The sequence below is a fragment of the Xiphophorus couchianus genome, chromosome 22 (assembly GCF_001444195.1).
Source record: "Xiphophorus couchianus chromosome 22, X_couchianus-1.0, whole genome shotgun sequence".
In the NCBI taxonomy this organism is placed as follows: Eukaryota; Metazoa; Chordata; class Actinopteri; order Cyprinodontiformes; family Poeciliidae; genus Xiphophorus; species Xiphophorus couchianus.
The window spans coordinates 3,592,686-3,619,563 of record NC_040249.1 but is presented as its reverse complement, the minus strand read 5'-3'; the positions used below and the strand labels follow the sequence as shown (position 1 = coordinate 3,619,563).

Genomic DNA, 26,878 nt, shown 5'->3' with positions numbered 1-26,878 from the left:
GTCCTGTGTGTGGCGAGTAAACTGTTTATCAATTAGGTCCTCGATTGTCGGAGGTGCTTCTAATTCTAATTCCAAGGCCACCTGGAAGGTATATAAGGAGCGCCGTTCAATTCATGGGTGTGACTGGCCGACGCAAGTACCAGACGCAGATGACCCGGAGATCAAGGCCTCGCCGAGAACCGGACTCCCTGCTGAGGAGGGTCCAGGCTGAAGGGTCTATTACATCTTGGGCTGCCGTCTATGGATCCCCTAGACAATTAGGTTCTTTTAAAATAAAATGCCTCTAAAATGCTAAAACTTTGTCTGGTTGCCGTGTCCCCCCATTTTTTTGTCTGCTCTTTGCCTCCAGCATGCCGAGTTAGGCTCCCCATCATAACAAGAGTAGCCACATGATATGCTTATGCAACAGCCTGGCTGTGTGTCACACTCAGCAGCATCCTGCCACAGATGAAAATTTTATATCCCACTTCAAGGCCTGACCTTTATGCAAATACTTGATATAAACGCAGAGATAAAGGCGGAAAAAAGGGTCTGTGACACGCAGAGTATTCTAAAAAAGTGATTTAATTTTATGTTCATTATAGAATGAACAGTGAAGATAAACCATACTTTGTCAGGCTTCTTTGGCCAAGCAGTTGCTAGAGGGCATTTTCATAATTTGTGAGTAGGCAAGCAACAGTGTACAGTTGGTTGACAATCCCAAAAAAGCCCAGGGGAATTTCAGAGTCAAACAACTTGCGCTCTTTGACCCGGCGAACGAGGCACTCCACATGGACCCTGAGCCGTGCTATGGCCTTCGTCTTCCTCACTTCCCCTGCAGACATCTGAGAGCCGCCAGAGAGAAATGCTGGCCTGTAAACCTTGCAGGGTACGATGTCGTCAATGGGAAACCTCTGTCTACCATGACAGCCATCCCTGGTTTTAAGAGGGCGAGGAGACCAGATTCACGCGTGATCTTCTCGTCACTGATGGACCCTGTGTGCAGTCTGGAGATGAATGTCACTGGCCCGTGAGGTGCAATCCCAATGAGCCCCTTCAGAGTGCAGCGGGATTTGTAAAAAGAAGACACTTCACTCTGGAGGAGAGGGGAAGATGGGCACTGACACCTCAGCTCAATGCTGTCAATGATGACTGTAGTGTCAGGGCAGTCCTCGAAGACTGCGGGTAGATTTTTGTGAATCTGATCCTGAGGTATCCAGATTCTAATTGAGCCGAGTACCATGAATAAAAAGTTGCTCCATGTTGTGATGATCCGGATGATTGTGGACTGATGGACGCCATACTGGTCCGCAAGGTCCTGTTGCTTGGATCCACGGGCAAGGTAGTTTAGGAACAGAAAGAACTCATCAATGGGCTGTAGGGAATGAGTTGAGGGAGTGGCGTCGATGTTTTGTGGAACACTGATCATAGTTGGGAGAAACGGCTCAATCAAGGCCCAAAAACGCATCAGGTGGTCATATGATGCAAACCTGAAAAAAAAAAAACCCCAACAAAACAGGTAACAATAAACTGAATTTTCTTTTGAGAGTGTGTAGCTGCAATCAAAAGCATCTAGTAAATCACATTACGCTGTCTTCCCCTTATATGCACCAACTATAATGCAAGAAAAAGTGAAGAACAGAAGTGGTATTTGTCCTGGCAAGCGTCCTAAATTAGCCATTTTTGGACCTTTTGGCCTATATGCGCCATTTGAAATTCCTCAGGGTTTTTTCTTAGGTTCTCTTTTTGCCCTAACTTATCTCACCATGAAAAGTTATTCCAACTGTTTGGAGGTTTCATTTAAGGACCCACCAAATACGCATTTACCAACTTAAAAGAAACATATAGAGGAATAGTCTAGTCAAAAATCTCAAAATGCTGGGACAATGGAGCCAAGTGGTAATATTCACTCCAACATGAGATTATGACCATAAAGCAGAAAATTATTTATGTTTTGGGGTTCAAGAAGTACACTTATTCCCTGCTTTGGATAATTGCTCTGTGAATTTTTCATGTAAAGAGGTAAGACATGGAAAGAAAAGTTTGGACTTTAATTTGACAGACTCATTTGGCTCCAATTGACCCTTTGTTACTAGTATGGAATGATTTTGCGTTGCTGCTGCCCACACCTGGATCAAATGATTGCTCATTAGTAACATGGGTTGTTTGTCCTATTTGCAATATCTGGTCAAATTTGCAATATAAACATTAAAGACTTTTTGTTTTTGTATAAAACTTTTGGATGAGTTCCCTAAATTGACTTAATACTCTTTATACAACAGACACATACATCAACGCACACACTCACTTACCTTGTGAAGAATCTAATGTCCTTGTCAGAAGAAGCAAAACGGCGAATGCCAAAACACTGCTTCAGCATAAGGCTCCCAATCTGTTCCTGTGTCTTCTGGATTTTTTTCCTAAGAATATTATTTTCCAACACTACATCTGCTACTGCAGTGGATTTAGTGAGCCTGCAGGAATCTACAGTTCCTGCAGGTTCAGGAACTGTGGCATAATTATGTTCCTTAAGGACATTCATAGCTACTTTCTCCAAAATCCTCGGTTTTGGACATGGGAGAGAGTAATTGTTCCACTCAAACAATACAGGTACAGCTCCATATTTCAACCCACGTCTTCCCATTTGTGATGCTGACTCTTTGATATCCTGAAGTTTGAAATGCTGGCTACATACGCGAGTGTGAGCGTTAATGACCAAGTTTTTCCTGCGGATAGCCACTATCCACTGTTGCCTTAACTCAAAATTAGAAGGAAAATGGAAAAAACTAAGCCCTCTATTACAGCTACTAGTCATTGGGCAAAATGGCACACAACAGAACTCCGCTGTTGAACCCGTAGCCCGAAAATGTTTTCGCTTTTGAGTCCTTTTCATGGTTTAGCTCCAGCAGCTGCCACCAAAAACTATAGAGCACGTGGCAACTGGAAGTGACCAACGTGTGTTAAATGTAAACGGAAACACGTCACCGCAAAAGATGCCTTTGAAATGTGGTGGCGGGGAGCGCGGGCAAGATGTGGAGGCCATAGCTCTCAGCGTGGTTGTCCTGGGCTCGATTTCTGGTCTCAGGCCAATATGTTTCCCCCTTATGTCTACTTACGGTTACCAGTATCAAAAATAAAGTATATTTGAAACGTTGGGTGAGTATATTTTTAACGGCACTGCATCTTGAAGAGCCTAGCCATTATATGACAAACTTGCTTGCCATACAGAAAACCATTACTTCCTGTCCGCTGACGCAGATCACGTGACTTAGTTTGTGTCTGCAGGAAGGCTTTCGTTCCTCTCATCGCTGGTTACAGCGATGACTCTCGTTTAGCTGCTGGTCTTCTGGCCACTTCCTGCTGAAAACATGGAGCGGTACGACTCTGACACGGAGAAGGACGAACAGCAAAGGCCGCTCCTTCACCGAAGACAAGACGACAAAGTCCACAGAGGTAAAGACAATAATAAAAATAATAATATTTAAAAAAAATATCTGCAGCTAATAGAATAGCAAGGCTCACCCAACAGATGTAAGTCGGTGGTCTGGTTTTCTTTGTTTCAAGAAAGCAACCTGTGAGTTTATTTAAGTTATTTTTAAGTGCACTTAAAGAAGAGAAGCTCCCATTTCCAATGTATTTTTTTTTTGTTCACACTTGTCAGCAAGAACTTCACTCCTTGCCACCAACTTTTTTACATCGCCAATATGTTTTGAATTACTTCACTGACTCTCAGGTGTAACCAGTAAAATATCGGTATATTTTCCTGTTTGTCTTCGTGGAGCTCTTCCTATGCCAACCTCAGTCACCCGGCAGTCTTCTCTCATTAAACAGCTGTACCTGAGCCAGGGCCGCCATTATTTACATACATGCATAAAAACTGCGCAGGCAACGAGCAATGTTCAGATGTAAACATGCCGAAGCACAAGTTGCAGCTGCGAGTCTTTGGTGTTGGAGTGTTTTTTTTTTTAACAGACTATATGCAGTTGAATTTTTCTCACAAGAATTCAACTTTGCTTAGAAAGTTGTGCCAGTGCTGGAATTACAATTTAAGGAAGTGGTGCTTCCCAATTCTGAAATAAATTGGGATATAGTAGAATCAGAATGGTCTTGGTCTACCTGCGCTTAACCCGTTGATGCAAAACATGGGTCAAAAGTGACCCGGCTGAGTTTTCATCTGCTATATCTTTGCAATAAATTAATTTCATCATTCAGTATTCAAGGTATTCCTCAATTAACTTGTTTTTGATCATCATACATCCTTAGTTAATTTTTTCCTTTCTTACTTTTTGAACAAAAACCCTTTTTGTATCACTACCCTTCTAATGCACAAAATGGGTCAAAAACGACCCGCATTCATTTCCCAGGTTACTTCATGTATGGTTGAGTGTTTCTATGATATACTTTTGAAATAAATTTATTTTATCATTTACTTTTCCAGATATGTAGTAAATATCATGTTTTTGTTTACCACAAATCATCATTTTTATTTTTTCTTTCTTAAGTTATGAACAAGCACAGCTTTTGTAATTCTACATGGACAATGGACAACTTTTTCACCAGTGTCACTCTGGCTGAGAAGCTCCTCAAAAACAATCTGACCATCGTTGGGACTCTTCGCCAGAACAAGCCTGACATACCATCTATCATGAAGCCATCCAAATCACGGGAGCTTCATAGCTCGGAATTTGGATTCCATGGCAACATGACCATGGTGAGCTATGTGCAGAAGAAAGGAAAGGCTGTTGTCCTACTGAGCACCATGCATGATGACAAAGCAGTGGATAACAGCAGTCAGAAGAAGAAACCAGAAGTGATCCAGTACTACAATAAAACGAAAGGAGGAGTGAACACAATGGATCAAATGGTTAGCAACTACACATGTCTGCGGAGAACAAGGAGGTGGCCCATGGTTCTCTGGTACAATATGCTGGATGTTGCCACACTCAATGCCTACACCAACTTCAGTCCACAACACCCTGATTATATGGGTGGTGCGAGTAATGCACGACGACTATTTATCAAGGAGCTGGGCAAAGAGCTCGTCATGCCACATATGAAGAGGCGCATGGAGGGCACACCCAAACTCCAGAAGCCTATTATTGAGGCAATAGGAAGGTGTGGGTTAAAAAAAGACACAGCCACCATTCAGCTACAAGAGGACATCAGACAGGAGGGCCAAAGGAAGAGGAAGAGGTGCGCGATCTGCCCAGTTTCGAAAGACAGAAAAGCCAGCAGCTGGTGTTCCCAGTGCACTAGGCCGGTGTGCAAGGAGCACAAAAAATTAGTGATCATTTGTGAGGCATGCAAAATTTGAGATGGCAGTTTGTGTTCTACTAATGTGTTCAGTTGTGTTTTATTTTGTTTGGTCACATTTCACCAGTTTACAGTTGTTCAACCACAGATAAAGTTCAGTTCAATAGCTGTTATCTGTTATCAGGATTTATGTGTATGTGTGATAAAATGACAAACGTGTTGCAAGTATTAAATAAATAACTGTTTGGCCCCATTCACTGCTAAAGTAATTACTTGAAACATTTTTTATTTATAGTATTAAGACATTTAATTTTAAATCACACTTGGATGACCCATGTATAGTAATATAAAAATTATTTTTGTTCATAAAGTAGGAAATAAAAAAATAAATTGATGATCTGTGGTAATTAAAAACAAGATATTTAAAGAATACTTGGAATATTCAATCATAAAATGAATTGATTTCGAAACACAGAGCAAAGAAAAACTCAGTCAGCATGAAATAACATGGAAAATGAATGCGGGTCATTTTTGACCCATGTTGTGCATTAGAAGGGGTGTACATATGTTGTGCATCAAAGGGTTAATGCAAAGTTTGGAGATTTATGTACAAGTCGAACTACGGCAGTGGTGCCCAAAGTCTGTCATCGAGGGCCGACGTCCTGCATGTCCTAGTTCTCCCTGGTTTAATGCTCCTGGATCAAATGATGGGTCGTTAGAAGGCCTCAGAAGAACATCGACATGCTGAAAAGGTTGTTGGTACTAAACTAAACAACTAAAACATGCAGGATACCGGCCCTCGACGACCGACTTTGGGCACCCCTGAATACGGTGACTAAGCGTTTGCATGTAAATTAATTATTAGTACATTAGTACATCATTAGTACAACTACAGTACTTCTGCATTCAATGGAGAAGGTTATTCGAGGTGGACATATGAGCATGTGTATATATTTTACTTTTTATTTTATTTTTGTTTAATCAGTAACAAATTCTTGCAAAAATCTGTACATTTCAAGTCAATTGCTCAAAATAGCCATTTGATCAACAGTTATCAGCATTTTCAGCTTAAAGATGTTTTATTTCTAACTTTCTCATTAAACCAGGATTTTTACCTAAAGCAAAAGCTGGTGTCTCAGGCTGTCAGTCATTTTAGACGACCATAGTTGGTTATCTTTTTGATTAAGAGGAGCAAATCGACTTTATTTACCCTGATATAATAGTTTTATTGTATCTAGGGGGGGAAAAAAGCTCTTTACTACATAACATTGAAATGAAAAATTATGAACAAACTTGGTGTGTTTATGTTTACAGCAGATGACTGAAGCAATTTTGTGATGGAAAAAAACGCCCAACATAACATTCATGTTGCTCTAACATGAATGTAATAAAATAAACTATTTTGTTACATTTTTTAACATTTCTATTTTTATAACATTTTATGTACAAGCTACTTAAAAGAATAACAGATATGTTTAATTTGAGAACAAAATGTACTTATTTAAAATAGAAGTGCCCCAGTGATATTTTTTCTTTTTTTTTTTAAAGGATTCATACTCGGTTTTGAAAATTTGGATTGGTAATTTTCCAAATTTGAATCCCTACTGGGGAAGACAAAAAAAAGAGCATGAAAAATGTTTGTACAGTTTGTTCCATTATCTAATTCGAGATTTAATTTTTTTTCTGTCTAATCATATATTCTTCCGCCTGATACAATATAAAATTGAGTTTTCAAGGTAAAAAAAAAAACGCACACATGAAGAGAAGAAAACAAAAGAATTTGTAATTTTTACTTAATTTAATGACATCTTTTCTCTGTTTTCCACATTAAACTTGCACAAATACATTTTTTGAGTACTTTTTATGGCCTCTTGACCTTCACAGATGGAGGTGTTAAACTGGACCTGTGTTCTGAAAGTAGGTCTAGTACTGAAACAGTTAAAAACAAACGTATTGCAGACCACAAATCTGAGTTTCTCTAATTTCTTCAGTAATAACAGCCGTTATTGTCCAAAATGTTGTGGACATGACTGCAATGTTTTACAGGAAATTATTCACCCGGCCGTTCATCCGTTTTCTCCTCCTCCGTTCAGCGCCAGCATGTTGTTCTTCCCGCTACGGCTTGGCGCTGCTCTCCAGCTACGGGTTCTTCGTGGTCTACTCTCTGAGGGTGAACCTCAGCGTGGCGATGGTGGACATGCTCAACAACACCCACCAGTCCAGCAGCAACCACAGTGGCTCAGTGTGCACCCCCGACGACAACCCCGTACCACCCAAACACAACCAGTCAGTGAGTGTTGCAGCCACATTTGGTTGCGTACCACTGTATTACCTCTTAGTGATTACAGCCTTCTATTTTCAGCATTCTAAATAGCCCTACAAAAAAATAAAAAATAACTTGGCGTGTTTTCTCAGGCCGGTGTGTACAACTGGGACTCTGCGACTCAGGGATGGATCTTGGGCTCCTTTTTCTACGGCTACATCCTGACGCAGATCCCCGGCGGCTACTTGGCTGGCCGCTGCGGAGCCAAGTGGCTGATGGGATTCGGCGTTCTGGGAACCGCCCTCTTCACGCTGCTCACGCCCCTGGCCGCCGACCTGGGCGCGAGCTACCTCATTGCAGTGAGAGTGCTGGAGGGGGTCGGAGAGGTATGCAAACAGGACGCTCCTGGCAACACGGTCGTTAGAGTCGGAGTCACAAAAGTGCTGATCTTTCTAACAGTACGGACATAATTTAATGAGTTTTTGCACAAAACAGAGGAAAAACAGGATCTCTCCAAGTATCAGTGCTGTGTTTATGACATAATACTCATTTGGAAAGCTTCATCTGAAGGAGTTTATGAGAAAACTGTCCTTATAAAAAGTAAAGTAGTTAAACGTTAGACATCAGTTGCATCAGATTTGTTCCCTAGTCTTTTATTGAAAAAGGTTTAAAGGGCCGTTGTTGTGTGAAACTGACTTTTTTTTCAGCTTTTCGTCGTGTTAAAATGTTATTCCCTCATCAAAAACATATCTGGAGTGCTGCCTTGATTCTTTCATGCATGTTTGAGAAACCCTTGAATCTCCCGTGGCAACCATTCAAGAGTGCCTAAGCAAAAGTCAAATTTCTTATAAGTCACATTTGTTATGTGTGGCATTTTCATAACAACTGAAGGTGACATAGTAAATTGATTGCGCTGTAAAATGGCACTATGTGCCTGGAAACGGCATAAAATCACCATTTAAAGGGAGTAAATGTTCAGCAAAATGTTGCAAATATTTTCTTAAAAAGAAATCTGAAGAAAATGAGGTTGACAGGATGAGCTAAAATGAACTAAAAGAAAAAAAATCACCATTATGAATGCATCGTCTTTACATGATGACGGCAGAGAATGAAAACGTCCTGAGTTAATGGAAAGAGGGAAGGAGCGGAGAACAGGACTGCAGTTCACCTTTCAGTTGTTACCAATAAAGCAAAAGTGAAATGTTTTAGATCACAGCATATTTATCTAAATGCAAGTGAGAATCTCTGGCAATGACAGGTAAATTCAGTACATTTGAGTTTGTCCAAAACTGACAGAGATGAATTAAAAGCTTCACAGTGGCTGGGGATACTTTCTCTTGGAACCATGCATATAAAAACAAAAATAACCAGATGTTATTATCAGATTCTTCTTTTCGTTTGTATCTAGGGTGTCACGTTCCCTGCAATGTACACCATGTGGGCATCATGGGCCCCCCCGCTGGAGAGAAGCAGACTGCTCACCATTTCATACATTGGTGAGAAGAGACGCAGGAAAATATGTTGCAAAATGTTCACTTTGTTGTCACTATTATCAGCCACATTCTATTAAAGCCATTTTTGGTTCTGCATTGTGTTTTAGAGCCATGCAGCGTCGAACAGAGGTTGCATTAATATTCCTAATACTGCTAACGGCATCCCGCCATTAATCATGCGGGTCAGGTTAGGTCTCATCAGAACACAAACACAACTGTAAGCCGCTAACCGGTGCGTTTCTAAACACAGTTGTTTATCGTTCCCCATTGTCTGACAAACTATAATCGGAAAATAGTTTATCTGCATGTTTGTCTGTTTTGGGGGGTTTTTTTGGCCAAATCCACTGCAGCAAGTAGTGCGGATGTTTATGATTATACCGAGATTCTGAACTGAAATCACGAGAATTTCCTTAGTCCTAAATCCAATTGCAGAGTATAATTTGATTAGGTAATTTACTGCGTAGCACAGTGGGAGCAACGAGGATGAGACTGGTCAACTTTCCAGTTTCTGTTGCTAATTTATGATTTTATAATGACATACCTCACACTTTATCGCAACAATTTATCCATATTATAGTCTTGTTACTGCCATCGCTAATCACTCTTATTGATTATTTTCCTTTCTCTCTATTTCAGTCACTATTACACCATCAGCAGATATAGATTATATGTATGGATAGGAATGTCAGCAGAAAACGCTACAGAGGTCCAACAAGCCCAATTGTCCTTCAACTTAAAATTAATAAAATTTCACAATTTGGTGGACTATTATAGTCTGCAAGTCATAGCATATTGCCAACACATTTGCAAAAAAGATTTATGAAAAGAGAGACTTTAGAACTTGAGAGGCCAAAAGTAAACAAATGGAACGTTGTGTTTCTGTTTATGGAACGAATCTGTCTGAACAAACCAGAGAGAGTAGATCGAGTTTTACTTTAAAGGAAATAATAATATGCAATATTCCATCTATCATGGTATAATGAAGCATGATGACTCGGTAGAGTGCTTTATCATTACAAGGATGTATCTTGTTTATTTTTTTTATTATTGTTTAACACACTGCCAATTTGTGTTTAAAGATGTATCTGTATGGACGGTTGGTTGATGCTCAATTGCTTCTGTTATAGCGAATTGACTTATTAAAGAAGGAGTAGACTGTGCATATATTTTCAAACTATCCCAACAAATAAACAAATGATAAATAACTGAAAAGAAATAATCTTTCTGTGTTATTGCATGCAGCTGATGTTGTCCGTTTTGTCTTCCGTCCCAGGGGCCCAGCTGGGGACCGTCGTGGCTCTGCCTCTGTCTGGTGAAATTTGCTTCTACATGGGCTGGCCCTACGTCTTCTACCTCTTTGGTAATGATGAGTGCCGAATGTGGGTAGTTGAAGAAAAATTGCTCTGCTGATCTGCTACTGGGGTTACATCACTGTTTTTGAAACGGTGAACAATGAAGACTCCCACAAGTTATTTTTCTTTCTGTCGTATATTAAAAGTTGCAATTAGACTTTTGTGAATTTCTTATAAGATGTTAAACGATCAAGATGTATCAAATTACAACAAAGAAGGTTAAACTACATCGGATGTTTTCTCAATTGCCATTGAGTGACGAAGAATGTCAGGAATGAGTCGACACGGTATGAGCGAAGCAGTTTGAGTTTGCCGTTTGTTCCTCTTTGTTTTGTGGAAACAACGATTAAGCAGACTGAAGAGGAAACAGCTTGTTGATTAAAACCGTTCACAACTTCCACTGCATTTGCTTCTTGCTGACTTGCTGTAAAGTTGCTTTGCTGTCCTTTCTGAGTCTTAGAATCTATAAAAGTCACACGTCTCTGAGGATGTGCAATCATGTGGGTGTTTAAGTCTTGAGTTTGAGGTGAGGCAAGCATCTGTGTGTGTGTGTGTGTATGTGTGTGTCCCCAGGTGCTGTTGGCTTGGTGTGGTTCGTCCTGTGGGCTTTCCTCGTCTTTGACAGTCCAAACAGTCACCCCCGGATATCAGAGCAGGAGAGGCTTTACATCACCAACTCTCTGAAAAATGAGGTATCACCTTGCAGACATTTCTTTGTTGCAAAATTTCTTGTTTATTTTCTTATCTGTCTTGTTCAGCAGTTTGGTGATGAAACTCGCAGTGAATCTGCAGTTTACAGACGTCTTTTATGAAATATTCAACCACAATCTTAACGCAGTGTGCATCAACTTAACACGCATGGTTTGAAACCATTAATGTATAGACTTGTTTTATAATCTATGAAATTTAAATAGATGCTGCCTTATCTATTCCTGTATATGGGCACGGTCAGCAGAAATACTCAGCTAGGTTAAATGGAGGTTAGTTTCATAAAATGTAGAACATTTAACCCTAAAACACACCTCCTGCAGCCATCAGCATCTGTAATGGCTCCTTAAAGAAACATGGATAGTTCAACTTATTGTAAATTTTAACTGCTTCTGCTGATTAATGACGTATGATTGTCATGTGCGATGCAAGCTAAGAGAAATTGTCATGGTTTGATGTGCTGAATGATTTTCAAACGTAAAAATTGCAAGAGCAACAACTTATGGAGCTCCAAAAGTGCCTTACTTGTTTAAAATCAGAAACAATTTATTGCAGGGTTCGGTCGAGTGCCTGAAATCATTGAAAATGCTTGAATTATACAGTGGGAAAAGAGGACGAACCCTGCTATTAATAAACACTTAATTCATCGACTGTCACTAGTGATTACTTTTATTTTATTAAGGCCAATTATATATTTTCATTAGTCTCTATTGTTGCATGGTGTACAGCTCAGTGGAAATGAGGCCATTGTTGCACTTCCAGAACTCTTAAAGATGCTAAAATTTACTCCTGCAGGGGGAGACAAAGATCCTAGAATCACCTTTTCACTTAGAAATAATCTTGTATATTGGTTGTATTCAAGTGTAATATTAAACTTCCTCTTCCTTCAACATCGTATTTTGAAAGTGAGAAATAAAACTTTGAATTTATGCACCATCTTTCATTGAAGGGTATCAAACACCAGACATAACTCGGCGTTGGACCTGTATGAAATTATGGAAGCATTTTTGCCACGATTAGTAAGCAAGATGTCTCAAAGCAAAGAGGAAAGAGACGACGCAAACAAAATTTCCATATTGTTCTGTTTTTTAGCTGTCTACCTCTTCAGGCCACATCCCCTGGCGAGCCATCGTAACCTCTATGCCGCTGATGGCCATCGTCGTAGCTCACTTCTCCTACAACTGGACCTTCTACACGCTCCTCACTCTCCTGCCGACTTACATGAACGACATCCTGGGATTCAGCATACAGCAGGTGAGAAAGTCTGCGCAACACCTGGGAAAAAAATGACACGTTTTGTTGTAGATAATAATCCCAGGCGGGAAATGCTGGATAGACTCTGTTAAAACAAAGAATGTATTGATGTTTGTCCTGACAGAACGGGTTTCTCTCTGCTCTGCCGTACCTGGGCTGTGCTCTGATGGCCGTGCTGAGCGGCCAAGTCGCCGATTACCTGCGAGAGACTTGCCTTTACCCTACAGTCATCGTCAGGAAGTCCTTCTCTCTCATTGGTAATAAGAAACATTTACACGCAGGGCTCCAACTAACCATTATTTTAGTAATTAATTATTCTATTGATTGTTATGACGATTAATCGAGTAATTGGATTTAAAAAAAATTTTTTTATGTAATATTAGAAATGCATTCAAATATGCAAACAAACAAATAATTCAGTTCCTTTTTTAAATAAAACTCGAAACGATTTAACTCTTAAAATGCAATAACATAGCATTCCTTCAGTAAAAGTGAACCAGGTGAAGTTAATACTTTTGGAGAGTTTTGGGTAAAACATATTTACTCAAGTGTTTATCTTAAATGCAAAGATAAAAACACTCTTATCTTATGAACAGTTTGGGCTTAATTGCTGCTTTAAATATGGTGGTTTTTTGGGTCCGTATGCTTCAGTTGACAATTAATCGATTACTAAATTAGTTGATGATTATTTCAATAATCGATTCATAATATTGTTTCATCCCTGTTTAGTTGGTTTTAGTTTAAAAACGCTGTATGTTTTTATGTCGGGTAAAGACGTTTTCTCGCGCTGTTTGTGCAGGTATGATTGGGCCCGCCGTGTTCCTGGTGGCAGCAGGTTACACAGGCTGTAACTACACCTTGGCCGTGACCTTCCTCACCATCTCCTCTGCTCTGGGCGGAGTGTCGGCCTCTGGCTTTAACATCAATCACCTGGACATCGCTCCTTCGTAAGAACGGGTTAAGATAAATGTACACGAGCCAGTCTGCCCATCCTGCTCTGAGAGACGGCTTTTCAGAACTAGTCTACATTTTGTAACGCATTGAAATGTTATTAAACTGTTTCAAAATATTGTGTCCATGCACTTCAGTGAACGTTGCTCAGACTTTCATACATGCATGTTTTTCTAGGTATGCTGGTATCCTGCTGGGAATCACCAACACTTTTGCCACCATCCCTGGCATGGTGGGACCAGTCATAGCAAGAGCTCTTACACACAGTGTGAGTTGGCGTCTCATGATTGAAAGCAACTGTTTTTTGTTTTTTTAATCATTATTATTTTCAGGTTAAAACATTTTTTTTTTCAACATTTGACCACTTGGGGGCGGTCATCTTCAACCTGGGACGATTTTTCATTTTTTCTTTGCTCGATTTATATGAAAAATTAACAAATCTTTCTGTAACAACTGCTTAATGTTTTTGTGTATTTATTCACTTGTTTGATTTCTGAGTGGAGACCCAAAGCAAACACTTCTAATATTGGAAGTTACTGCTCCATACACACAATTCTTTAAAGAATGCCACCATTAATGTTTGCTTTACTACAGGAAACCAATATGATGGTTTCACTAGAAAGAAATCACAATTCAGCCTTTCTGTCTGTGCAACTGCATGATCAAAAATGCATCATTTTTATTGTGCAGACAGTACATGTATGACATTTAGAGAAAGGATTTAAACACTTTTGTAACCGATCTGCTACTTTTATTTAATTTAAATAGTTATATTGGCCTGAAACATTGCTTTGTGTGTATTGCTATTCATCCATTTCTGTGCTGATTGTCTTCCAGAACACTATAGAGGAATGGCAGACTGTGTTTTACATCGCCGCTGCCATCAACGTGTTTGGCGCTCTGTTCTACACCGTGTTTGGACGAGGGACGGTTCAGCCCTGGGCGATCCACACAACCTACTCCCACGGAGACTGATTCATCCTCGCGTCCATTCAGAGAGAAAACTCTGTAAGAAGTTTGTGCTGATGTTGAGCAGCAGAGTTTATATTTTCTGACGTAGCCATAGTTATGAAGACCCATATTGTAATGATGTTAAAACCTGACTTAAAAAATTCTACCTTATGATCTTAAGAAGAAAAGAGCTAAAAACAGTGTATTTTTTGCTCCGTAGAGGACAGTAGAAAGGGAAGCTGGTTTTAGTTAAAAGGTTGACAGTTTCACAGCCACAGACTAAATGTTAGAGTAAAAAATGCCAATGAATTAGTCTGCATTGTAACCAGTTATCTAAGCTTCATTAGCACAGTGTCCTCCAAGGCAATGAAGCTGCACAATCAATAATGTTATCATTGCTTTAATTGTGTTATTACTCAAAAATCCGTTTCTTGGTTTTTTGGAGGTTTTTTTTAAACCAACAAAGATCTACACTAACAAGAGGGAGTTTTTTTCCCCACTGTTTTGTGTAAAGTTTAGTAAAACATTTGTACCTTGCTACAACAACCCAGATGACCAAATCTGTAATTTGTCACATTTTTATCTACATTTTAACTCTGTACCTGCCTCCTTTTGCATATTTGAGGTGGTTTGTTTTAGGACTGGGACTAAAGAGCCGGGGTGTGTTTGTTTTACAGGTTTTCCTTTAGAAAGAAAAAATATCTTAGAAAAAAATACCTTAGAGCTCATCTAAGGAGAGGAAAGAAACTAGCCTTATATCAAGGTCGCCTTAAAAAGACTTTATATTTCTGTTTGTTGTGGTTGCCTTTTTTTGTGATGTTAATTTGTTTCGGAAATTATGTCTTAATGTTTACTTTTTTTTTTTTGTTTCGTTTAATTGAGGGATCACCGGGGCCCTCCTTGTAGTTGATAATGCTCATCACATGAGAAAAACGGGTTACAGTGTTTCTTGAAAATAAGCTTTTTGTTTCTAAATAAGGGAATTGCAGCTAAACTCTAAATCAGTGATTCAAAGGAAGGGCACTTTTTTCTCAGGTGTTTTATGCCATATATGGATTGAAAAGTCAAATAGTTTGTCAATTGAATTAGATCTAATTTCTTAAAATTAAGTTTACTTTAGTTTGTTTCTTTTTCAATTGACATGACTAATTTAAACATGCGATATTGATATTGCTTTTCACAAGTAGCACCACAATGGGAGTAGAAATAATGCACTTATGCCTTAATTAAGACACTTATGCCTTAATTAAGACACTTATATTCCAGCTCTTTAGACATATTCTGATTATATATATTTTTAATCTTTGTTTCTGTGTTGATATACAAGGAAGCAAAGGGACTTTGTGTATTGTGTTGTACTGTAAACAGATATGATGGTAAATAATTGTAATGGAAACATTCCAGAAAAAATGTCTTTATTCACCGTCATGTAATAGAAATGTATCAAATACAGCCAGTGACAAATCTGACATTGCTTTGGGTTTTTATTTCCAAAAGAGTTTATAAGCACATAAAATCTGTGAAGACTTTAGAGGTTTGTAAGAGAACATGCATCATGAAGACCAAGAAACACCAGGTATGATTGGGATGGTGAAGTGTAAATTAGGGCTTGTAAAGCATTCTCAAGTTTTAGGAAATTTGGGGAGTGTTGCTTAATCCATCACCCAAAAGTTGAAGTAAAACTAGCAAAACTCCAAACCTGCCAGGTTACGCTCATCAACCTCAAAGGAACTCATCATTTATGCTGCAGCTGCAGGAAACTGTCATGAACTCCACAAACCATGTCTTTCTTCAAGAGCTTTAAGGAGAAGGTAAGTGTTAAAAAGGAAGCAAAACTGTTTTTTTGTTTTTCATAAGCTATGTGGAGAAACAGAAAATATGTAGAAGAAGAGCAGGGGTGAGATTAACTTTTTGTCCAACATGGAAAACCTGCATTTTGAACAAAATTGGCAACACATGAGGGTGGTAGAATCATGCTGTAGGAATCCATCGTTTCAGCAATGATGGAGAGGTTGGTCAGAGTTGAAGAAGAACAGAATGTCATTTTCAGCTTGAAAATACAGCCTACAATGTAATGTTTAATTTCAGTCAAAGCACATCCACTTAGGAAGGGTCCAGTCAAAGTCCAGGTTTAAATCTAATCATCTGTAGTAGGACTTCAAAATTGCTCCTGATGGAGGAGTATTGCTCCCCATCTTCATTGATGCCGTTATGATACATACCCTCAAAAGTTTAGAATGTGTGAAACTTAAATTGTGTAAATGCTTTAACAAATTATTCACACTTATCACATTTTGGTCAAATCCACAAATATTTTAAGCAAATTATGTGAAATCGGATTTACCGCTTTCCCCCCCTTTTCACACCAGTCTTCACAGTTGGAGTAATCATGAATGATTTACTACGACTGACGCCTGGAACCAGACTTCTCGTCAGTGGCTCGTTAATTGGCGGACAGGCGCAGCAGAAAGGCTTAGAGGACGGCTGGGTTCATGGTAATCCAACTACAGCGCGTCTGGAGAGCAGTTTACCTCCTGGATATTGTTGCAGCTTGCTAAACGCGTTTTCTCCGCCCGGACAAGCTTCTTAAACACTAAAACAATGCGCATTTGAGGCATTTTAATGATCGGGCGCGCAAAAAAAAAAAAAAAAAAAAAAAAAAAAAAATCTAAAATCCCATTTTCCTCCACTTAATGGCAGACGCTGCTTTCAAGATGGTGTTGCGGCAGTAATGAAGCTGATAACGGCTTGTTGAGGTTGCTGTGCTCTATTATAAAGCGGTTTGCGAGCAGTTTTCCTCGTTGGGATGCTGAGCAGAGCTCGTTGTGCGCAGTTACGCAACAACCCCCCGCCTGTCCTGAGAGCTATAAACGGATCATTGTCTCTCCGCAGCCTCTCCGCTCCTGCTGCCAACGTGACACCGGGGCCAGCTCTCAGGTACGACGCACCACATCAAGACAAAAAACAAAAAAAATAAAAAAATAACACGCATGAAGGAACGATTCGTTTTAGTTCTATGTAAACATCTCTATGAAGCTCTCTCTTTTTAAAGCATCATCCCGGTGTGTGTGTGTGTGTGTGTGTGTGTGGTTGTTTCCCCCACGAGATGTGATGCAGAATACAAGCTGCTGGTATTTAATACGCACCCAGTCGTCCGCAAGCGAGCAGATGACAGAACATGGCGGAGGATTGGCAATTCCCCTCAAGTCCCTCGGATGTTAGTTTTACCGCAGTGGCCGCGCTTTTTTATTTTTATTTTTTTAGGGATTTCCCCGCAGTTTGAGCAGCTTTTGTTTGCCGATGCGCACTGCGGCAGTGGCTGTGACGTTATTTCTGAAAGATCAGCCAAAACGCACAAGTGGCAGCTGAACCTGGGACTGATCCACTTCAACCTGTCTGGAAACAAGATCATGTGAGGACACATGTCACCACCCGAGCCGCCCCGTCTCGTTTAAATTGGATGCAGACAACGGCGAACTGCATGGATAATTAAAATGCCAAACTTTGCCCGAGCGAGGAGGAATTGTAATGTTTCACTTGACTAACGCAAACAGTCGTGCAGTTATTAAAGTCTGGTCTGCATTAGCCTGTATGCAGAGCTCTGCAGTGTCAGAGAAATGGCTGCTGTACTGTCAGAGGGTTGGATCTGACAAAATGGTGGATTCTGGCTTGGAAGGGAGCAAGTACCGAGTCTGTGCGATATCAGCTGATGCACTCAGATGTGTTGAAGACAAGTTGAGGCGTAAAGATGAGCGCAGGGGTCTGGATGGATGTAGGGTCAGAGAGTGGGAGGGGCGAGGCGTCTTGTGTTCAGTCTCAGTGGTTAGAGGTCTGATCCTTAATCATCTGAGGAGCAGCATCTTGAATCATTTCTGAAAAATCAGATATTAAACATTTGAGCATCTTTTTTTTTTTTTTTCTGAAAATATAAGCACATTTAGCTGGGATCTTCCCTTAAAATACCTACGATCAACTGCTTTGCCAATCAAATACATCTCAATAAGTCACCATATCACGCAAAGGTTAATTTACTTTGCCAATTTTAAAGCGAAGCCTAAAGATTTATCAGTGATATTTCAAGGGTTAATTACATGTAATCTTAATCATTCTGGTTTACAGCTAACGAAAAGCGGCTTCACAGAAAATGAGATTTACACAAGACTGAATGAAAAGATTTTTAATACTGAAATGCAGCACAGAGGAACTGAGGTGTTAAGGATTCCCGGCTTGCTTCAGCGGCGACCTCCAGCTCATCTGAAGAGTCTTTCATCTTCTTTTACAATATTCTATAGGTTCTCTGTGAAGTTTAGGTCAGAAAGTTTGTTGGCCAGTTAAACAAAGTCACGATACTATGTTCATTAAAGCAGATATTGACACCTTTGGCTTGAGGTGCCTTGAAGACAACCGTGTTGACTTTGTACCAGGCTCCTCAAGTCATCTCTGGCTTTGTAACTTTTCCATTAATATACTTGGAGGGTGTCAGTGAGTGTCTACTGGGAAAGAGTCTCCTCTATGTCTGTGCAGGTCACAACAACATTTCTGCATCAAAAACTCTTTCATTAGCCAGCCAACGCTTAAATTGCATATTACAATATAATGAGTACGAGTGTCTAATAAACACTAACTTTTTAACTTGAACATATCAAATGTGCATTCCTAATGTCTGGTTCATCCATTTCCTGTTCTCGATAACTCAACCACAGCTTTAGCGGACTAGTGACTTCCGCCCGACTGTTGACATCATGGGAAAGGAGAAGCTCCACATCAACATAGTCGTGATCGGCCATGTGGACTCTGGCAAGTCCACCACTACAGGACACCTCATCTACAAGTGTGGTGGCATCGACAAGAGAACGATTGAGAAGTTCGAGAAAGAAGCTGCTGAGGTAAAGTAAATGGGTACGAGTAAAGAATAACCCTTTGATGCAAGTGGATGGCTTAGAAATAGTCTCGCCTAAGATAGTCATTTTTAATAAAAAATAAAGAATCTTGATTACATTTTTTTTTTTTCCCTTCCAGATGGGGAAGGGCTCATTCAAGTACGCCTGGGTGCTTGACAAGTTAAAGGCAGAGAGGGAGCGTGGCATTACAATAGACATCTCGCTTTGGAAGTTTGAGACCAGCAAGTACTATGTTACCATCATAGATGCTCCAGGCCACAGGGACTTCATCAAGAACATGATCACTGGTACCTCTCAGGTCTGCAAAATGAGTAATTACGCCAACTCTGAATGAATTAGTGGATCTGTTTTTATAATTGTTCCTAAAGTAGCATTCAAAAGCCATCTTAGAGTGTATGTTCAAGATCATTTGGAATCGTTTTATAATAGCCATCTTTTTTTTGTACATCTTTAGGCTGACTGTGCCGTGCTCATTGTAGCGGCAGGCGTAGGAGAGTTCGAGGCCGGCATCTCCAAGAACGGACAAACTCGGGAGCACGCTCTCCTGGCGTACACGCTCGGAGTGAAGCAGCTGATTGTGGGCATCAACAAAATGGACTCGACCGAGCCAAACTACAGCCAGAAGCGCTACGAGGAGATTGTGAAGGAAGTGAGCACCTACATCAAGAAGATTGGCTACAACCCAGACACTGTCGCCTTCGTGCCCATCTCTGGTTGGAATGGAGACAACATGCTGGAGCCAAGCCCAAACGTAAGCGTCTGACTTAACTCAAACCAGCGATGACGGTCAACAGCACCGCAGTAGCAGGGAAGAAACTATCGTCAGGCGTACAGAACTTGTCACAGCAAAAGTTAGGCGTACTCAACTGATTACTAGCATGTTATACCGTCTATAAATTCACATTTCCATTGGCTTATGTAGTTTTCTATGGGGTAATTTATAAAAATATACTACAGGATGTTTTGTGAATGGTTTTTTTTAACTGTTAATTTTCAGATTTGTTTCATTTTTATCTTCTAGATGACATGGTTTAAGGGGTGGAAGATTAACAGGAAGGATGGCAGTGCATCAGGGACCACACTATTGGAGGCTCTGGATGCTATTCAGCCCCCAACCCGCCCAACAGACAAACCTCTACGTCTTCCCTTGCAGGATGTCTACAAAATCGGAGGCATGTAGCACATTTACGAACATAGAGCACATGAGATGGAATTGCTTTTTTTTTTTTAACACTGCATTCAGTTTCCTTGTAGGACAGCGTGTTTTTTTTAAAGTCCAAAACTGAACCGTTTAATGTCTTCTACCAATGCTCATATTGTGTGACCTCCTTTTCCTCAGGTATTGGAACTGTGCCTGTGGGTCGGGTGGAAACAGGAATACTGAAACCCGGCATGGTTGTGACGTTTGCACCTGTTAATGTGACCACCGAGGTGAAGTCTGTGGAGATGCACCATGAGGCACTGACGGAGGCCCTCCCAGGCGACAACGTGGGCTTCAACGTCAAGAATGTGTCAGTGAAGGACATTCGCCGTGGCAACGTGGCTGGGGATAGCAAGAACGACCCTCCACAGGAAGCTGCCAACTTCACTGCTCAGGTAAACGCTGCAAATGATCTTTTATAGAAATGAATACCTGTGTAGAAACATAAGACCATCTCTTCTGAAGTATTTATATCATCAAGTTATTTTAGAAATATGGTTGAAGAAAATATTTCCATTACTAAGTCACAGTAATAGGCAGTGTGATGTTCTTTCTTTAGTCTATAAAACCGCAAAGGAAATTAGTAAAACACCATGTAACTACTGTTAAATCAGCAAAAAAAAAAAATAATAATAATAATCATAATCTAGCAGGAAGCAAGCTTCCTATTTACAGGCCATCCACTTTGCTTTGTAGGTGATTATCCTCAACCATCCTGGGCAGATCAGTGCTGGTTATGCTCCTGTGCTGGACTGCCACACTGCTCATATCGCCTGCAAGTTTGCAGAGCTCAAGGAAAAAATTGACCGGCGCTCTGGCAAGAAGCTGGAAGACAATCCCAAGTCTCTCAAATCTGGAGATGCCGCCATCGTTGATATGATTCCTGGCAAGCCTATGTGTGTTGAGAGCTTCTCCGAGTATCCTCCATTGGGTAAGTTCAACTGGGAAGGGCTTGAATGACTTGAAAAGCTCTCAAAAGTCTCGTTTGGCTCCTCAAAAGTATCTAATACAGCACTGTTAAGTTGTGCTCTGCATCGTTTTTTTTTTCTTTCTTTCTTGAATTTCCATCACAGGTCGTTTTGCGGTGCGTGACATGCGTCAGACCGTGGCAGTGGGAGTGATAAAAGGTGTGGAGAAGAAATTGTCTACCACTGGTAAAATCACCAAGTCTGCTCAGAAGGCCCAGAGGAACAAATGAATGTTGTGCTGCTCTGCCGACCACAAGGTCTCCCAAGGCAGGACAGCCCTCATCCAACTCCATCTTGTGATTGGCCACTTCAACTTAATAATCAAAGACTGGTTAATCATCACAATGCATCGCAAAAGCATTCGAAGGAAAGAAAGATGTTAGATCTTCAATCCATGTTGCCATACTCCGGAATCCATCTCAGTGGCCAGACTCCCATTGTGTAACATGTGGTAACAAGAAGTTAAACAAAAAAAACCCCAACATGGTACTAAATGTGAGCTGTTAATTTGGTTTATGGTAATACTTTTCTGTGATACTGAACAAATAGACTTACACTGTAAATCTTAGCTGTCTGGAGTTATGGTCCTGGGTCTCCTTACATGTTCTGCTTTAAGTGTTCGCACCTACTTGCTGCTCAATGTGAACCAATAGCAAGAGTTAAACATGTTAGCTAGAACCATTTTAGTGTGTTAGTGGAACATCTGTTGTATTTAAGCTTTAAATACCACTTAGAGAAAGTTTAAGCCTGTCCTTGAAGGGACTCAAAACAGCCTCTCTTTTTGACTCCTGAAGCACTTTGATTGGCTTTTTGCTAATTTTGCACTTTCACCGAGGAATACTGAATTGGCATAAGCTACTGCACCTTATTGTGAGATGGCATGAGCCTCTTTGCAACATTAAACATCTCTCAACCAAAGTACTTTGTTGTCTGGTAGTACTATGTTTGTATCTGAACCTATGGATTTGGAAAGTCAGAAAAGTCCTTTAATTCAAGCTTATAGCCACAAGATGTAGCTGTTGTCACAGGAATAAAAACATCTTTTTTATATATATAATGATGGAGAAAATGCACATAAATCCACTCGATGAAAAGATATCTAGTCTATGAGTAAGTAAATGACTCCATACTACTGCACCTGGAAGAGCTCGGGAGCATTCAACCAAATATGGTAGGGGCGTGTGACAGGAAGCATGGCATTAGTATATCTTCAGCAGCGCAGTTTCATTGCTTTCATTTCCTCGTTATGAGTTGCAGAGAGAGATCTCGTCAGGCAAAGAGTCCTGACTCGGCACAATGCTCAGACTCTAGAAAGGAGAGGCGGGAAACCAGCAGGAGGAAAAAGAAAGAGGATCCTCTGAAGCCAAACCATGCCGAAGAGAAGCCGTCTGTGAAGGAAACTACTAAAGAAAAGGGCAAACATTTGACGAGGGAGCATAGCAGAGAACAACAAATGCCTCCGGAGAAGACTAAAACCAAAACCTATTCCAGCAGGTCCAAGTCAGTGAAAACACCTCCGTTGCATAGAGACCTGGGATCACAAGCTACAACAATGAGGTCAGAGACAGCAAAGGCTTCTCTCAAGGCCACTAAATCTAAAGCTGGTGGTAAGGCAGAGACCCTAACACACTGTATCAAGGCTGCAGGAAAGATGGAAGGTGCACAACCTGAGGAGAAAAAGATAGAGAGACCTTCAGGGAGGAAAAAAGAAACGGCTGCTGAAAAGTCCTACGATACAGTAGATGCTGACAAAATAAAGCCACGTATGCTGAAGACGAGATCAGTTTCAGTGGACTCTGTCCTACAGTCTACTTTAAGAAAACTGAAGATTAGGGTAAAGGACAAATCGGATACAAGTAAAGTTGTGAATGATTTTATAGAAAACCTAATTACGTATTTAAAAAAGGAAACCGTATATTTTCAAGAAGTAGACGAACCGCTGCGCACGGGAAGTTATTATGAAAACCTTAAGGTAAGGTACTACTGTTAACATTTTCTCAAATTTAGTGAACGTGTTTCACAACACAAATTTTTTTTTTATTAAATGCTAAGTTATTTATGCTGAATGTCCTTCTTGTTCACACAGATCTCGGATCCTGACGAGTTTGACGTTATGCTTCCAATGCCGGTTGAACGAGTTCAGATCGAACCATTTGGGGAAAATGGAGCCTTCTATAGCGTGGCATTAAAACGTGGCAATAGCCCTTTAATGAAATTCCAGCCGAATGACATTTTATCTGCAAGTGAAATGCTTCAAGAGTTCAGAAAAGAAGTGAAGAAATTTGCCAAGGGATTTCCAGGTTAGTGCCCAACTGGTTGCTTTGTTCTGTGTTTGCTTTTTATGTCTAATTAACTTAATCAAACAAATATCTTACAGAAATTGTTTGATTTGGCATGTGATAAGAAGGCAAATATTTCATGAAAATATTACATTTCCATGTACTTTGGGGGGCGAGGTGAATATAAACCAGTCATACATTTGTAATGAAAACTCTCTTTCTTGCTTTAGCATGGACGATTGAGAAAAAAAAAGGAGGCTGCCCTGCAGTGACCTTGACCCACAAAGTGGGCTCAGTCATCATTTCCCTCGATGTTGTTCTCTGTCTCAAAGTGAAATTGAGCTGGCCACCTTTTACCAGCAATGGTCTGAAAATTGACCAGTGGCTTGGGACTAAAGTGAAACAGGAGTACAAACGGAAACCTTACTACCTCGTGCCAAAATACGAAGGTAGAGGCAACGTGAAAAACGATGGCGTTCTTAACAAAGGTGAGTGCAACTTTACAGAACCGAATTATCCAACTGTTCGCAGACTGAAAAGAGGTTTAGGAATGTCTAATACAAGATTATTTACAAAAAAAGGTCAATGCTAAGATCAGTCGGAGATAGATTCAGCTAAAGAATTTACATGTTATCTTACTAGACAAGGCTTGCACTGCAGCTAATGGATGATTTTGTCTTTCCATCACAGATGTCTGGCGGGTTTCATTTTCTCACATCGAGAAGGATATCATAAAGAAACATGGATCGGAGAAGACATGCTGCGAAAGAGAGGGAGCAAGCTGCTGCAGGCAAGACTGCTTACACATTTTTTTTTTTTGCAAACACTAAATAGTTTTTTTTAATGGCATCATGAACATAATTACAGAAATAAACACAACCTCGGCAAACATTTTTTTCGATGGAAAGGCCAGACACTCTGATAAAACAATTTTATCACGTGGGATTCATAACCTCAAAACGTTTTTCAGTTCTTTATCAATTCTCAAGTGTATTTATTCAAGTCTTTTTTTTTTATCCAGAAAAGACTGTCTGAAGCTCCTCAAGCATCTCCTGCATCTGCTGAAGGAAAGCAACTCTTCATTCGCCAAGTTCTGCTCCTACCATGCCAAGACGACGCTCCTCCACGCCTGCTGCTCCAGAACCAGAGACAGCGACTGGGCAGCGTCAGATCTCAATCGGTGCTTCGGCCTGCTCCTACAGGACTTCGAAAGCCACCTGAGACGCGGCGAACTCAACAACTTCTTCATCCCCAGTCAGAACCTTCTCTCTGGTCCGGGGAAATCCCTCTGCAAGCATTTGGCAGACTGTGTCAAGGAGCAACGAGAAAACGGCTTCCCCATCTTTGAGAGAGATCTTTAAAATCCATATCAAGCGTTAGATTGGGGAATTCTGATCCCAAGCTCAACGTTCATGTCAAATTAATTTCACTGACGTGAGAAAGATTTTACAGGGGTTTTTCCCCCTGTAAAACAAACAAACTATAAATTATTTAAAAAATATATATATATTAAATATTTAAAGAAATAAAGTTGAATCTATTGTTTCCACTAATTCAACATTGTCTTCCTTTTAAGAAACACTATACTTACTACATTTACAATTACAGTAGTTATTTTTACGTTATATAGATATACTTTTAATATTACAAAGGTTTGGGGGTTTATTAGCATTTGAATGAAATATATTTATAATCAGCTGACTAACCTACTGCAATGGCCCCAACAAAATCTGTTGTACAAGCGTTAGTTGTCCTATCAACACAATCACACTCAGGTCCTTGGTGGCATCGTCTCAGTCATACCTTGTTCATATAAGGTGAAATTGGGTGTTGCAAAGTCTCTATTTTTTGTATGAGAAAAGTCATGTTTGTTCTCTTTTAAATCTTCTTATATAATCCATTGGGCTTATTTGTTTAATGTTAACAAAATACCAGTTACACTAATTATAAAACTAGAGGGGGAAAATAGTCATTTTGTGACTGATATTTCAGCAATGCAATGATTGGCATTGATTAGTTTTCAAAAAATGAACCCAAATAAACATTTTTACGATGTAAAAATTTGCATGCTTTGTGATTGTAATACTGACGCCGAACTGCAAGATTTTATTTGGGTGGCATACAACAATCTCATATTTTGAATTATAAACTGTGTCATTTGATTGAAGTGTTCTGGGAATACAATTTTCTTCAAATGTGAAACTGAACTTTGGCCCAATCTCCATAAGTTTTGTTCATTGTTATTCAACATTAACATGTAATGTTGTTTCATTACATGTCATTTTTTAATGTACATGTGCAACTGGGTAAAAAACATAATGTGTGATAGCTGTCATTTCATTCATATGAATCTGACATAAAACTCAGTTTACTTTTTTTTTTTGCAATGCATCACTTTCTCCTTCCCTTAGTCACCCATCAGTTCTTTATGCCGTTTAATGTCTATGTTTTTTGCTTTGCAAGATTATAAAATTTTGATTAAAATAAAGTTAAAAAAAAGAACTGAACTGAAGTGGTTTCTTTGACATGTGGCTCATGTTGTGATTGTGGGCATTACTGGGTGTCCATATGTAATCCAACCTGCAGGGGAAGGGGAATAAATCTGTCATTTGTAAGAGATGTCGGTTTGAATCCTGACAGAAGGCGACTAGCACACAGCAGTTCTCATAAGACCTTACAGAAATTATAATCTAAAGTTAAAGATGTCCAATCCACAAAGCTAACTCTGCTTTATATGGCATCAGTTGCATAAATGTTAAATAAGCATGTACTGGAATAAAATGTACCTGCCTAACAGGTTAAATAAATTAGCAAAACAGAAACTTACAGCTTTCTTGGTCTTATGGTAATTTATAAGGAAGTGAGGAAATACTCATACAAGACAATTATCACAGCCACTGAATCACTGAATTTTATGGCATAACATTCAGCGACTTTATGATCACAGCATTTAGTGCTTGACTTGCATAAAAGTGTTGGAAGGCAATTACATAATTAGTGACTTTATCCACTGCACAAGAGCCTTCATGCTGTGGTTAAGAGTTAACTAAAATCTTACTTTTGAGTTTAGAGTTAATTTGCTTTGCTTCTTCAGTCTTTTCAAATTTAGTCAGCATGACCATGCTGGTCTCTCAGGAGGACTGTGTCTAGACGTCACTCTTCAACATCACAGCATTTACGTTACATAAGAGTGTTGGAAGGCATTTATATCTATACATTCATTGCACCAGGGCCTTCTTGCCGTGGTTTTCAGTGAAGAAAAGATCACTGGCAGGGTTGGGAGAATAGTAATGGTTTTGAAGGATTATTGATACAGTGGGAAGAC

The 26,878-nt window shown here is 39.9% G+C and overlaps 4 protein-coding genes across 8 annotated transcripts; 3 read left to right on the top strand and 1 right to left on the bottom strand.

Moving 5' to 3' along the window:
• Window positions 1-546: 546 nt before the first annotated feature.
• Window positions 547-3,115, bottom strand: LOC114137785 (uncharacterized). Its single transcript, XM_028006604.1, has 3 exons — window positions 2,473-3,115; window positions 2,292-2,433; window positions 547-1,469 (listed from the first exon to the last, which is right to left on the bottom strand). The coding sequence occupies exons 1-3, from the start codon at window positions 2,870-2,872 to the stop codon at window positions 806-808; spliced, it is 1,206 nt and encodes a 401-aa protein (XP_027862405.1). The 5' UTR covers window positions 2,873-3,115; the 3' UTR covers window positions 547-805.
• A 135-nt stretch (window positions 3,116-3,250) lies between these two features.
• slc17a5 (solute carrier family 17 member 5) lies at window positions 3,251-15,673 on the top strand. The gene is made up of 11 exons (XM_028006598.1): window positions 3,251-3,432; window positions 7,326-7,522; window positions 7,648-7,881; window positions 8,904-8,991; window positions 10,262-10,348; window positions 10,914-11,032; window positions 12,141-12,302; window positions 12,427-12,559; window positions 13,102-13,249; window positions 13,431-13,521; window positions 14,091-15,673. The coding sequence occupies exons 1-11, from the start codon at window positions 3,348-3,350 to the stop codon at window positions 14,226-14,228; spliced, it is 1,482 nt and encodes a 493-aa protein (XP_027862399.1). The 5' UTR covers window positions 3,251-3,347; the 3' UTR covers window positions 14,229-15,673.
• A 1,001-nt stretch (window positions 15,674-16,674) lies between these two features.
• eef1a1a (eukaryotic translation elongation factor 1 alpha 1a) lies at window positions 16,675-22,192 on the top strand. Of its 5 annotated transcripts, none has more exons than XM_028006599.1 (8): window positions 16,675-17,141; window positions 18,908-19,090; window positions 19,224-19,403; window positions 19,560-19,856; window positions 20,127-20,277; window positions 20,445-20,701; window positions 21,003-21,237; window positions 21,380-22,192. In XM_028006599.1, the coding sequence occupies exons 2-8, from the start codon at window positions 18,947-18,949 to the stop codon at window positions 21,502-21,504; spliced, it is 1,389 nt and encodes a 462-aa protein (XP_027862400.1). In that variant the 5' UTR covers window positions 16,675-17,141; window positions 18,908-18,946; the 3' UTR covers window positions 21,505-22,192. The 5 variants fall into 5 exon arrangements, with proteins under 5 accessions (XP_027862400.1, XP_027862401.1, XP_027862402.1 ...); XM_028006600.1 differs by having other exon boundaries at window positions 18,902-19,090; XM_028006601.1 differs by lacking the exon at window positions 16,675-17,141 and adding an exon at window positions 17,365-17,616.
• Window positions 22,193-22,337: 145 nt separating this feature from the next.
• Window positions 22,338-25,574, top strand: cgasa (cyclic GMP-AMP synthase a). Its single transcript, XM_028006597.1, has 5 exons — window positions 22,338-23,246; window positions 23,361-23,574; window positions 23,784-24,041; window positions 24,244-24,343; window positions 24,575-25,574. The coding sequence occupies exons 1-5, from the start codon at window positions 22,443-22,445 to the stop codon at window positions 24,912-24,914; spliced, it is 1,716 nt and encodes a 571-aa protein (XP_027862398.1). The 5' UTR covers window positions 22,338-22,442; the 3' UTR covers window positions 24,915-25,574.
• The last annotated feature ends 1,304 nt before the right edge of the window (window positions 25,575-26,878 follow it).